Source organism: Anolis carolinensis, chromosome 4 (genome assembly GCF_035594765.1).
Source record: "Anolis carolinensis isolate JA03-04 chromosome 4, rAnoCar3.1.pri, whole genome shotgun sequence".
In the NCBI taxonomy this organism is placed as follows: Eukaryota; Metazoa; Chordata; class Lepidosauria; order Squamata; family Dactyloidae; genus Anolis; species Anolis carolinensis.
Window position 1 is genome coordinate 43,284,279 of NC_085844.1, and position 14,763 is coordinate 43,299,041.

At 37.4% G+C, this 14,763-nt stretch overlaps 1 protein-coding gene across 2 annotated transcripts; it reads right to left on the reverse strand.

The window, feature by feature from the left end:
* Positions 1-2,974: 2,974 nt before the first annotated feature.
* Positions 2,975-13,760, reverse strand: LOC103278512 (uncharacterized). Of its 2 annotated transcripts, none has more exons than XR_010005976.1 (2): positions 13,566-13,760; positions 2,975-3,444 (listed from the first exon to the last, which is right to left on the reverse strand). XR_010005976.1 is itself a non-coding variant. In XM_008108518.3 (2 exons), exon 1 carries the CDS (start codon positions 5,085-5,087, stop codon positions 3,666-3,668), a length of 1,422 nt encoding a protein of 473 aa, XP_008106725.2. In that variant the 5' UTR covers positions 5,088-8,649; the 3' UTR covers positions 2,975-3,444; positions 3,579-3,665. The 2 variants fall into 2 exon arrangements, 1 of the variants encoding a protein (XP_008106725.2); XM_008108518.3 differs by lacking the exon at positions 13,566-13,760 and adding an exon at positions 3,579-8,649.
* Between the last annotated feature and the right edge of the window lie 1,003 nt (positions 13,761-14,763).

The following is a 14,763-nucleotide window of genomic DNA, read 5'->3' on the forward strand; positions in this document are numbered from 1 at the left end:
CTTGCTCCTGCCCCCCGCCCTATCACAGAACTACAGAGCAATTGTGAAATTGGACAGATCTGTAATCACGGGGAGAAATAATGAATTTAGCCAAAATAGCTTTAAGGACCCGTTATTTTGGCTCAAAACAACATATGATGAGGAAAGAGATTTGCCTCCTCTACCGAACAGAGGTCTGTATGTAGTTCCATCTGGAACTACTTTAATGGGGGTGGAGCTGATCTGAGGAAGCAGCCAGCCCCCTTTTGCTCATTCTACTTGTGATATCAACCCATTATGCCTGCCCATTAACAGTATAATTTCTTGGTTGCCAGGTAGTAATTTTTCCTATGTTCTAGGAAAGTTTTTCGCCTACCTTATACTGTTTTCAGGGCCAAATTGGGATGGTGTGGTTTTTTTTTTTTGGTTGATTTTTTTTTCTTTTCAGTTTTTTATTTAAATTATTGAAAATTTTTGAATTTTACATATTCAGTACTTAAAACTTATACATTCTTTAACAAATTTGCAATACAGAGTTATGTATATCATAGCTCCTATGGTATTTTCACTCTCTAGCTATATTACATACTCATATTATTTACCTTTTGTTACCCTTCCCTTAGTGCTATCCCTTCACCCCAGACCAGCCAATTACAATATTTATTTCCAAAATTCCATTGTTTCTTTTACAGGTTTTCCCCCTTTCCTTCTATGTATACAAACTCTATAAATTTTCCCCATATCTTCCCAAAATCATCCTTTTTTAATAACCCTCTTTTAATTTTAATATTACATGTCAATTTATCATTTATCGCAATATCCCAAGTCTCCTTATACCATTCTTCCAATTGGCACTCCTCACTTCCTTTCCATTTTTTGGCTATTAACAATCTCGCTGCTGTTACCAAGTTGGCGATTAGTTCCTTTAACTCTTTTGATATTTGAATATTATCCATAAATGACAACAGTGCTATTTCAGGCGTTCCTATTATTTCTGTTTTGGTGATTCCCTTTATTTCTTTAAAAACTTTCTCCCAAAATCTCCCTCCAGCACTGCTTAGAGTATTTCTTATCAATTTGATTTAATCTAATTGGTGTGAGGTACCATCTCCAAACCACTTTATAATAATCCTCTTTTATTCTTATAGACATGTTTTTTTTAATATATGCATATTCCACATTTCTTTCCAGATTTGAGGGTGTATTTCCTTATTGCAATCTAACTCCCACATTTCTTTAAGGTGATCCTGCTCCTGCTCTTTATCTATTAGCAATTTGTAAATATCACTTGTTATACCTTTAGTTCTTTCTTTTCCTTCCCTTCCCCCCCTTTGGGATGGTGTGGTTTTAAATAGTCCTCAATGGAAAACAGCTAAGGGAACCTACAATCTAGTGTACACCTAAGGACCCCTCTTTGGTGTGAAGGCCATAAACTAAAGCACTCACCTGTGGTTCATTTAGACGAAGTGAGGTGAAACCAAATGGCCTAGGAAGGGGTAGATTCTGGCTTTGACAACTTTGAGGGAGACTTCTCTGTCACGCGTCCCTTAAAGGTTGCCCGGATTAGGTTAACAGGGGACCCAGGTGTTTCACCCTAATTGGCCAAAGGGTAGGCCGGGCAGGGACACTACCTCGGCTTTATCCACACCAAGTTCATGACACCCATAGAATTTGATAAAGTTACAAAGTTAAATAGGTAACAGTTAATAAAAGTTGTCCATATTTTCAACCCATAACTGTTGTGTGGTCTCGTTATTTTGGGGGTTAGCAGGCAAATGCATGAATACTCTGTCCTATGGAAAGAAATGTGTGATGCTGCTCTGAGTCTCCCTCCATTCTATATAGGATCTATACACTGTAAACAACAGTTGAGGAAGTAAATGGCATAGAAGAAAATAGCGTGGGGAAGCATATCCTAGCCCTTGCGTTCAACTCTGGTATTACTTTATGTCACATTGATTCTATATTCTCATTTAAAATTTTGGTGTTACACTAGGCCCTGTAGAGCGATGGGATCCAGGTTCACAATTTCTACTGACTGTAGATCATCATACCCAATATTAATAAATGATGGTGACATGAATAGAGACACACTGGAGTGTGCATATACACATCACTACCATGTAATAATAGGGAGAGTTATCATTTGTGGGGGGTTTTTTGTATCCACGGCTGTAGCCAGAACTGAAGCCCTGCAGATATTTTGGGATCATGCTTTTGTTCCTATTTTATCCTGGTGTCCTTTCTGTTTGAGTTATATTTGCATCTAATGGTGTTGTTATATTTTTATATAAAAAGTTTAACTCATCAAATTCAAAGTGCTGATTTTGACCTACAAAGTTCTGTGTAGTTTTGATGACGTTATCTGATGGCCCATATTTTCTCATCTGAGCCTTCCTGGGTAAAGAAAGATTTGAAAGAAACCCTTCTCTTGTCCCACCATCCTGGCAGACACAACTGATGGGGATGGGACAAAAGGTCTTCTTGGTGGAGGCTCCTAGGGTCTTATTAGAGAGAGACTACTCAGGCCACCTCTCTGCACTCTTTCCACCAGGACGCAAGGCTCCCACATAAATTACTGTAATCTGTTTTTAAAGAAAGCTTTAAATAGAGTGGTGTACTACTTTTACTTAAACTCTTTTCAGTTGCTTCTAATTCTTTTTAATGTATGCTTTAAGTGGTAGTTACTGCTATTGTATTAACTCCTTTTTGAAGATGATAGTTTGTATGCTTTCAATTATGTGTTTTAATTTACAAACCAGTACTGGTTCTAAAAACCAGTGGAATATGTATACATATACACACACATGTTTTCATAATCACCACCATCAATAACTATAACATGACTTAGACCCATCTTTTCACTATAATTGGCAATCTATGTGGCTTTCAAATTGAAATTGTTGCAATATAGAGCTTGCTATAAGAATGGTGTATATATATATATATATATATATATTAGAAAAACAACAACTTAAATGTATATACTCTCGTGTAGGTTTTAGCGTGTGTATTGTGGTATGCTAGTATATAGAGTATTTTCTTTACAGTCCCAACCGGGTACTAACTTATTGTGAAACATATAAAGCAAAACACACATAAACCTCCAACTGAAAACAGTCCACAATTATGGTATATATACAATTATACAACCTTATTGAGTAACATATAAAGTAAAGCATACATCAAACTCAACGGAAAACAGTCCACAGCTGTTGTGTGTATGTAGAACAAAACTATGCAACAACAAGTAATCCCGGGTACACTGCCTCGTTTCGGGAAGTCCTTCTTCAGGTTGTTGTTATTTATGTAAGGTCTTAAATAGTCTTTTGATGTATGGTATTTTTCTTCTTACTGAGATTCTCAGAATCTTCTGCGGTATGTAGTGGATTTATTGCTGTCTCTTTAATCTTAATTACTTGCTTGGTCCTGCTTCAGTTCAAGGCTTTTCAATGTAGTCAATTTCTAAACATAAACATAGGTACATACTAATAGTAACTATGATGGTTATACCAAAATAGATATGTATAAACACCCCATATGTTTTCCAATTCTTAATCTAGTACATAAAAGAGTTTACAAAAATACAATTGACTTACACGTCGTTACTCTTGCAGGGCTCTTGTGTTTTTTCTCAAGTTGCAAGTGCCCTATGGCTTGCATGGTGAACTGAAATACTCAATTCACTAAAGATCACAGGTGAAATCAATCCTATCATTCAGTCCTTTGGGGAATACAGAGTTTAATTTAAAGGTCCAGAAAGACTCCCTTTGTAGAAGAAGTCTTTTATTGTCTCCAATGGGTTTTACCTTCTCTATCACAAAGAACTTAAAACTCTCATCAGAATGAGCTTTTTCTTGAAAATGTGTGTATAGAGTAGAGTCTGTGCATCCATTCCTGATTCTGGATTTGTGTTCTTGTATCCGTGTTCTCAATGCCCTAGAGGTCATCCCTACATATAACAATTTACATGGACATATAATCAAATATATGACATTTTCAGATGCACATGTAGTAAAGTGTCTTAATGTGATGTGAAGATGGAGTATGGGGTATATATCATCTTGAATTCTTAGGGATTGCTTACAACAGTTACAATGGCCACATGGATAATGTCCTTTTTTGTTTAGGCTTACTGTAGTAGTGGGAGTAATGAGATCTGCATGTACTAGATAGTTTCTGAAATTTCTAGAACTTTTGTGGGCTACCATAGGTGGTTTTTCACAGCCGTGGATCTCGTGTATTAGATGCCAATGTCTATTGACGATATTCTTAATTTTGGATGATAGTGGTGTGAGTGTAAGTGGCCAGATGATACGATCCTTACTAGGCTTAGTTTGTTCTTGTAGTAGGATACTTCTATTGACCCTTTGAGCTCTTTTGACTGCTGAGTCTACAATTCTTTCAGGGTATCCCCTCATCTTCAGTGCCTGTTTGAAGGGGTCTATGATAGATTCGAAGTCTTCCTGTAGGCTGGTGTTGCGTTTTAATCTTAATAGTTGATTGTATGGTAAGTTAGATTTCAAAGAGTGATGGTGGAAACTGTTAAAGTGTAATAAGGAGTTTCTATCAGTAGGTTTGGTGTAGTTTTTGATGTAAAGTCTATTTGATTTCTTGAATACACACACATCTAAAAAATTGATCTTATTACGGTCACATGTATCTGTAAATTTAATGTGGTCGTGTATGGTATTAATCCATGTTCTAAAATGTGATGCTGCAGTATCAGACCGGAAAATTGAGAAGATGTCATCAATGTATCGTCCATAATAGATCATGTCGGGGAGATCTAGATTGTATGTGCTGTTGTAAATGAATTTTGTCTCAAGGTAGGCAACAAATAGGTTGGCAATAGCAGGAGCCAGAGAACTCCCCATGGCGACTCCACATACTTGTAAATAAAATTGTGTGCCAAATTTAAAATAATTGTTTTCTAGAACAATGTCTAATAGATCCATCAGAAAATGTGTTGGGGCATATTTAGGCATATTAGCTAATCTCTTAATGATCTCTAATTCTGTGTTGGAAATGTTGTGATGAATTCTGTTTTTAGATTTAGAGAGAATGTCAATGTCCCTAGTAACTGCTTTCTCAAAGGCTTTAATCATAAAGTTATCAATGTTAGGGCAAAAATGACTCTTGACTCTAAAGGGGTTGTGAGGTTCGGTTTCTGTTTTATTTCCAAAAAACTGTTTTAGTCTGATGGTACGAAATAAATGAAATAGTTCAATTCTAGTTTTGAAATGATCAAATTTGGGAGTGGGGACAAAGCTTAGTCCCTTGTTAATGACAGCGGCCTCCTGTGGTGAGAGTTGGTAATCAGAGAGATTGACTACTAGGGACGTGTCTTTTTTCTGTTTGTATGCTTTCAATTATGTGTTTTAATTTACAAACCAGTACTGGTTCTAAAAACCAGTGGAATATGTATACATATACACACACATGTTTTCATAATCACCACCATCAATAACTATAATATGACTTAGACCCATCTTTTCACTATAATTGGCAATCTATGTGGCTTTCAAATTGAAATTGTTGCAATATAGAGCTTGTCTACACGGACCAGCTCGCAGCAATGGCAAGGTGAACTCTGCATGGTCCAGCAGGGCCTGCTACCGGTATCACCTTATCTTCCTTGTTGCTGTTGCCACTCCTGATGTCAGCACATGGCACCCACATCAGCCAGGGGCTCTCCTGGAACTCTGCCACTATTAGCAATGGTGACAACAACATGGGCCCAATCCCTCCCATTTTCCTTATGTTGACAAGTGAATGGAATAGGGATATGTAGTACTGGCCCATGTGGATAGCAGACCAATATTAATCAAAGTTGGTCAGCTGCCAACACTCTGCCAAAAGTGTGGGGATACTTTGGAGTTTCACTGAAACATTTGAGCATTCCCCAGCTTTCCTTAGCATGGGGTTAAACCAGTTCAACTTGGTTTATCCCACATGAAGGACTAGAGGTCTCTGGATGTCATGAAGACAGCCAGGGGTGGTTCCTGGCCCACTTCAAGTTTTGTAGTCAGTGTAGAGAAGCACATAGTTAAAAACATTGCAAAAATCAATATTAAAATAGAATCACATTATTCGCAATATGAAAAACATTTAGAATATACTCTTAGAAATGATATAACACAGGTTACAGCTGTAATTTGAAGTAATTCAATTCAGTTTCAAAGCAGCTTCTAATTAAGAAGGATTGCACATGACTATTAATAATACATTATTTTTACAGGACTGTTACTGGGTGCAGATTTGTTTGCTTTGTTTTGCATTGCATATGATGCATATACAAGTCTCCATATCCCAAAGCTATTTCTTTCCCCCCAGCCAGCCATTCCTTTCTATGAGCAAGCAAGCCCAATGACCAATGAGGATTCTCGCAATACTAGTCCACAATCTGGGGTTGTTGTAGTCCAAAAACAATGTTTCCACGGTCTGCCTTTCACAAGAAGCTTAAACTCCAGCTAGATTTTGATAGAGGTAACAGGGAGGTAAGAACAACAAAGAAATGTGAGGATGCGTAGCAAATCAGTACATCTTAATATATGCACAATTGATGAGGCATTATTCATATTATAGAAGGGAAGTAGAAGTTTGTACACATCAAAGCTGTTAAAGAATGAAAGAAAGTCTTACAGAACTCTGTTTCTAATTTTCTTATTTGGATACAACTCTATGTCTAAATCATGTTTAACATAATATAGACTCTCTAATCTATCACTGCTGTATTCACAGGAATAGAAATCTCCATTGTAGTCCATTAATTCTTTTGCAACGAGTGCAGGAAAAGCAACAACCTTTAGGATGCATTAGTGGTATTGATTGATCTGTCCGTATGCATTACTTGAGTATGGTGTCCTTTTTTCCAGGAAATACCACTTTTTAATCAGGAGCCTATCATTGCACATACCTCTCCAGTGAAAATTAATACATGGTTTCAATAACAGCATTTCCCTCCTTCCCCCACTTCAAAAATAAGAAGTCTGTTGGACCTGAACATTTTGATGTCTGATGAACATTTGGAAAAAAATATGGAAGAAATTTAATATTTCCTTAAGCTTATGTGAGGGAGTACAATGGAGGTGGGAAGGCAGGAGGCTTCTGTGCAAAATAAATACCAAACATTTGCCCGAAAATGTTAGTTATGACTGGATGTGGAAAAGTGATGGAAAAAGTTTGTTCAGTTTTGGCATCCTTTTCTGTTGGTGGACCTAGGCTTACTATTAGGTGTTGTGTGCAGCCTTAGACTGCTCTTTCAGAAAAAGGCTTCACATAAATTTTAATAATAAAATAAATTACAAGCATTAAGAAAATCCAGTTAAAATAACATAATAATTTAAAACAGCATAAAAGCAACAATAAACATCTCTATCATGCTCCAAATGCACAACAGTATAAAAATGAAGTCTTTACTGCCTCCAAAAAGAAACCAAGGAAGATACCAAATTTAATCTTCTTGGAAGCGTGCCATCCATAATTAATTTAATAGAATTATTTACTGTATATACTCATGTATAAGTCTAGGAATTTTAATGAAAAATCAGCAAAAAAAAACACCCCAGGTTGACTTGCTCATGGGACAATGTAAGCACTTGCCTTATAAAAAAAGGAAATTTCTCCTTCTCTGAGGCCCCATCTACAAGTTTGAAACTTCATTATATAGTCAATGTAGACTCATATAATGCAGTTTAACTGCCTTGAACTGCATTATATGAATCTACACTGACCATATGATGCATTCAGACTGCATTAATATAACAATAACAATGAGGCCTTAGTCTATCCCAAGAGAATCTAAAAGAAGCACCAACTTTCCTTTCTCTCTCTGGCTCTAGACTTTTAAAAAGCCTATGCAGGACAATGGAAGCCATGGCTAGGGAGGGCTGATCCCCCTGAGGTGCTACTGGTGCTTTCCCCTCCCTGTGGAATAACCCTCAACAATCCACGGGTCAAAAAAAGCAACCCTGTACTTTCTTGAAGTCTTTGTGGACAACAAGTTGAACTTGAGCCAACAGTGTGATGCAGTAGCTAAAAAAGCCAATGGGATTTTGGGCTGCATCAAAAGGGCTATAGAGGGAATTCATGGTGCCTCTCTATTCTGCTTTGGATAGATCTCACATGGAATACTGTGTCCAATTCTGGGCACCACAGTGAAAAAGAAATATTGACAAGCTGGAAAGTGTGCAGAGGAGGGTGACTAAAATGATCAAAGGTCTGGAGACCATTCCCTATGAAAAGTGTCTTAAAGAGCTGGGTATGTTTAGCCTGCAGAAGAGAAAGTTGAGAGGAGACATGATAGCCATGTATAAATATGTGATGTCATAAAGAAGAGGAAGCAGGTTTGTTTTCTGCTGCCCTGGAAACTAGGACTTGGAATAATAGGTTCAAATTACAGGAAAGGAGATTCCACCTGAACATTAGGAAGAACTTCCTCACTGTAAGAGCTGTTCATGCGCTCTATGTGGGGCTGCCTTTAAGAACGCTCGAAAGCTTCAGCTGGTTTAGAGATCAGTAGCCAGGCTACTAACGGGAGCACCTTACAGGGAAAGAACAACTCCTCATGCTGTGGCAGCTCCACTGGCTTCCAGTTTGATACCGGGCGGAATTTAAAGTGCTGGTTGTCACCTTTAAAGCCTATAATATAATATAATATAATATAATATAATATAATATAATATAATATAATGTTTTATTTTTAACCTGCCCTCTCTCCCCGAGGGGACTCAGGGAGGCTCGGGTTCTGGATCCATACTGTTTTAAACGCTTTGGGTCCAGACTACTTGGCTAACCACATTTCCTCATATGAGCCTGTCTGCACACTGCACACATCAGGGGAGGTCCTCCTCTCAGTCCCGTTTCAAACCCAGCTGGTGGGAATGAGAGAGAGGGCCTTCTCTGTAGTTGCCCCCACCTCTGGAACTCCCTCCTGAAGGTTATCAGAATGACCCCACTGCTATACTGGTGTAGGAAACAAATAAAAGCGTTCCTATGCACATAGGCATATGGAGATATAAATGTTTAAAGATCTGACACTATGAAATAAGGAATGGAATTTAGACATGGCTTTTAACTTTATTTTATTAACATAGTGTAATTTGTTATTATTGTTTTCATGTGATTTGCTTTATTGTAGAATGCTCTGTTATGTTTATTTTGAATAGTTTTAGTCTGTTGTATTTTATGGCATTGAATGTTTTCTTTTAATGTTGTGAACCACCCTGAATCCCCATGAGAAGATAGGGCATGATAGAAATAAAGTTTTACTTACTTTACTTACTTACAGTTCAGCATTGGAACTCTCTGCCTTGGAGTGTCGGGGGTGCTTTGATTGTGCTTTTTCTGCATGGCAGGGGGTTGGACTAAATGGCCTATGTAGTCACTTCCAACTCTATTATTCTATTATTCTACCTTTATTATGATGCACATTTCCTTCAATCCTGGGCGGAGGGAAAGATAGGATATAAATTGTTTGTTTGTTTGTTTGATTGATTGATTGATTGAATGAATGAATACATTGTGCTAGATTTTGAAAAAACTGAAACCCTATTTGACTATTTTTGTATACAGATTGAGCATCTTTTTCCCTACTCATGCCCTAAGAATTTACTACCACATGCTGAACGGACAATTTCTGATACTGTGCAGAGAGTAGCATTCACACCACTCTATTTAAACCCAGGGAGTGACTGTACTCTTGCTTTAACCAGTGTAATATCAAAACAGAATTATTAAGCTTTTGCAATCACCCAAATTCTGCTCTAAGAAAACTGTATTCTGAAATTATGCTTGCAAACAGAAATTTTTATGTTTTGTAAGATCTGTTTATAGTACACACTTGCAGAATTATGGATGCACATTTATGGCTAGTTAATTCTTCTGGGGTAAAGAGGGGCTTTGATGAATTCTATTTCTGTTTCTAGGGGTTTCTGTTCTTTTCCCTGAGATGATATGAGTCTTACTAGATGGAATTGCCAATAACAACACAATTGTTTCATTTTTACATTCAAATTCACTCCATAGCCTAAACAAATCAGTGTGATTATGCATTTGGTATACTATTCTCCCCAATAAGATTTGATTTTTTTATAAAATACATTTATTAATGATAGACATAAAATTATATATTTGAACCATTGCAGTGTAAGAGACTCATGTGATTCCAGACCAGTATAGGGAAGACTTTAAAAATGGGATGGCTTTTCAGCCATTTTACCAAATCAACTAAAAGCTTTCCCAGTTCAAATAAAAATAAACATAAAATATTCCCAAGAATGCATAAGATGCAGGCATGTATATCCATTGATTATAACTTTAAAAACATGGGTATCAAAAACATGTTTGACAGTCTCTGTGTGTATACCACTGTTTTTATTCATTACTTCTTATGAAAATAAAGCACACCGATGTATCTCTGGGAGGGGAAAAAAATCATAACTGCAGTGTACATAAAGCCTGTCAAAGCTCTAATTTTCAATATTCTAATGAATATCAAAAGAGTCCAGCACTTCTGACTTTGACAAATTGCAGATGAGATTTTATTCATTAAGAGGACTGCTAATGTTTATTTAAATGCAATTTACTGTTGCATTATTGATTAGCTCCTGTAAAATTATCTTACAAGGAGCACGTGTAGTGAGAAGATTTCAGGTTGAGAAAGGATTTATCTAGGGAAGGCCTGTAGGCTTGATTTAGGCCCCAGGACATGAGAGTTTTAATTTATCTGGAAAGAAAGGCCTGGTGGAAGGTTTGCTTTGTTTGCATTTAGACAGCAGATGAAAGGGGTTTTGATGTTGAGCTGAGAGAAAATGGCTGCCATTCTTGTTATTCATACAGAGAACTGAGCACAAGGGGGGGGAGGGGAGAGAAATCTATTACCAGGGCAAGATTATATAAATCATTTTCTGCATTGGATTGTATGGGTGCAAGCTATTTTCCTCTGTAAGAACCACATAAAGTATGTGCTGTTCTAGATTTAGGAAAAAAATTCTACATTTCATTTATTATAATGGTAAGATATATTTGGTCTCAGTTTCAAGTGATGTTGTTCTTTCCATAGCACATTAATGGAACTGCTGGTTCAGTGTAGGATATCAGGAAATTTAAACAGGCTTCCCAGTTTGTAACTTGATAGATCAGGAATCATAGGCATAATCCTATAATATTATGCACATCCAAATGCACATTGGAATATATGTTCTGGTGTGGTCAGTGCCATCTATTTTCACTGCATTGGTTTCCAAGGCACTGAACTCATGTAACAGATTTCAGTTCAGTGTGTTGAAATGCACATTTCCATCAGTTTTCTAACCTATGTAACTAGTTATGCAAGTAGGTAAAGGTAAAGTTTTTCCTGTGACATTAAGTCTAATTGTGTCTGACTTTGGGGGTTGGTGCCCATTTCCATTTCTAAGCTAAAGAGCCAGCATTGTCCGTAGACACCTCCAAGATAATTTGGCGGGCATGACTCCATGGAGCACCGTTACCTTCCAGCCAGAGCGGTACCTATTGATCTACTTACATTTTCATGTTTTCGAACTGCTAGGTTGGCAGAAGTTGGGGCTAACTGTGGGAGCTCACCCCGCTCCCTGGATTTGAACCCCCAACCTTTCAGTCTACAAGTTCAGCAGCTCATCGGTTTAACCCACTGCGCCACCAGGGGCACGTAGTCATGCATAGATAAATACCTTGCAAAAATTTGACTAGAGATAGGTCATGGAAAACTCCATATTATCTAATGGTAGTAAAGGAACACTCCAACAACAGATAAAAGAGTGATCTGACACCTCTTTCTGTTTGGGATGGCTTCAGAGGTGAAAAGAGCGAGTATCATGGACCACGGCATATACAAATTGATAATCACACAATGTACAAGACTTCATAGTATATTTGTGACCTTTATACCCTTATAGTTTTCTCTAGATAATCCCCCCAAGCTATAGTTTCTAAATTTCAGGGGAAACATATGGTTGATTGCATGCACACTTTGATATGTATGGTCTCTCAAAGAGAAACAGAATCATGACAATGCCACAGTTGGGAAACAAAACAAAACAGCTGCAAACCAGGTTATCTCAAGAACGTAAGTGAAATAGGATTCTTTGTTGTGTCCCATCACAATATTTTGTTCTTGAAGAACAGAAGGTAAATACTGGTACATGTATAGTGTAGATTTATAATCAAATTTACAGTGGCTTAAGAAAAGTAACAATTGTGGCTTAGTAGGATGTCAAAAACTATGTCAGAAATCCTTTATTAGTGCTCAGGATTCTCCAGAAAGGAGTGATTGTTAAACAAGACTCCATCACTCAAAACTCTGACCCTATTCAGACATTCAAAGATCATGGAAGGAGGATATAAAGCATGCAGGAGGCTTGCAGAATTTGCTTTCTCCTTGATCCAAGCTTTCCCATAAATGCTGGCTTCTACTCAGACATTTTTGCAATGAACAAATAGGTCTGAAGAGAACCCGTAAGCATGTTCTGCTGAAACTGCTTAGATCCCTTATAATGAGGGGAAACCCCAAACTCTCAGGATTCCCAAGTGTAGAAGTATTTCAAATATATTCTGTTGAAAAGTCCCTCCATGTGTGTGAAGGTGAGGTCAATAAAAAATAAACATATCCTCATAATACTCTGAACCCCTTTGTTTCATCCATTTCATTAATACTTCAAAAGCCTGATCAGGCCATCAGGACCATTGGCTTCGGAATTACTGTTTTTCCATGATTGAATGATTAACATCGACCTTGAATGCCATTGTTGCTAACCAGACTTAAAATGCCCTAATGTAGCATAAGAAAGTGAAATTGCATCTCTCAGAAATGCCTCCAAAACTTTGAAAATGCAAGTTATTTACAGAACAATGAAACATGTAGCATGCAGTGAGGCAACATATCTGATATTCTATATTCCTGAGTGAAAAGTAAAATTGTTATTTTGCATCTGTACATTTCCATTAGTGATTTTCCCCAGATTTTTTTCTAAATGAAAAGGCATTCTGTACATCATTCACATGTTCATTTTGTTGCCTTGAAATGGCTTCCCATGAAAACACTGCCTTTAATGTCAAATCAAAGAGTAGCAAAGCTTAGCTGGAGCCTCTGTTCCAAATTCTGGTGTAAGTCCAGTGAGTTTCAATGGAATTATTCAGAGGATAAATCAGGCCCTTCATGTCTAGCAGGTATACTATAAATTTAATTTCATGGCAAACTGAAGTCTATTACAGAAAATCACAGAGAACAGCCATCTCAGCAAGGCTATCTTTCTTTTTTATGGAGTCTTTTTGTGTGTGTTTCTAGCTTTTGCAAGCTTTGTCTGCACCTGCCAATAAAAAGACGGTTTTTGTTAAAGTACAATGCCAACAAATTAACCAGCAAACAGATTTCCAGTAGATGGTCACAGCAGTAACTCGGGGAGAAACTGATGGACCTGTTTTACCTTTAGGGGAGTAAACTGTTTTGTACGTCTTAGCAAATTCTGCTAAAGCAGAGAAATCTGCAGTGAATTTCACTTTAAAGGTGCTGGTGGAAAAGGGGGAGATAATGAGAAAGGAGGCAACGTTACTCAAAAATTGCTTACCTTGTTCTGATTTCAAGGTATTAAGTTTGGATGTTCAGAACATTCTCTGGAGAAACATGGGGATTTCTGCCAAGTCCCTTTGGTATCTTGCCAGTCCGACCTCTGACTGCCCTGAGGACTGGCACTGTGTCCCTTACTGTCTTTGCAGAACTAATTGCTTATTGAAATGAAATTAGAGCTGCAAATCAGCACCCAGTTGTGATTAGAATCTGTTGGAACTGAATCTTTCTGTAACACTGTGAATTTAATCTGAACATCCTCAGAGAACTGCCAGATCTGCTGGTGAATCCATTGCAAGCACTGTACACATGGTCTGTAACAGCTTGTATATTATTTTATATTATTGCATATTAGAAAAAAAAGCTTTTTCTGCAAAGTGCTTGTGAAAAAGGCAGAGCTTTTTCAACAGCCACATTTAACTCAGTTACAATGATGCTAAATATAGCACATGTATTTTTTTGAATGAATGTATATATAATATGTATATATTGTATTATCTCAAGGAATAAAAATGCCATGTTGCCCTGTGTTTATCATGAATATTAAAGCAGGTGCCGTATCTCAGTGGCAGAGGACATGCCACTGAGATATAGCATGATGTCAGAACATGTACACAGAAAGACCTGAAATTCATCCAGTGCATTATAGCTGCCAGGCACCAGTTTAGTACAGGGAAGAGCTTCATTGGAATTTGGTGGAAAGAAATAATAGAGCTGGGTATCATCAGCATACTAATGAGACCTGAATTACAAACTCTAGATAATGTCTCTCAGCAGTTTTATATAGATGCTAAATAATAACATAAGTGATGAGACTGAACTCTGAGGGGCTCAACATGTCAACAAGTTGAACAAGAATCCCTACAGAATTGCTCTCTGTAAAAGTACTCTAAGCCCCATCCTAGAAAGGTGATTCAAAAAGATGCAAATGATCAATAGTACTGAAAGCTTATGAGAGATCCAGCAGAACGAGTAGGGACACAATCCCCATCCACTTCCCTGCATTGGTCATCCACCAAGGGGACCAAAACTGTTCATTTCACATAACTAGGCCTGAAACTAGGCTGAAATGAATCAAGATAATCTGCTTCATCCAGGAACCCATGGCATTGAGAAACCACTAAATGCTTTAGCTGTTGTATTATTTATTTATTTATTTATTTCATACATTTGTATCCTGTCCTTCTCACCCGGGGGGG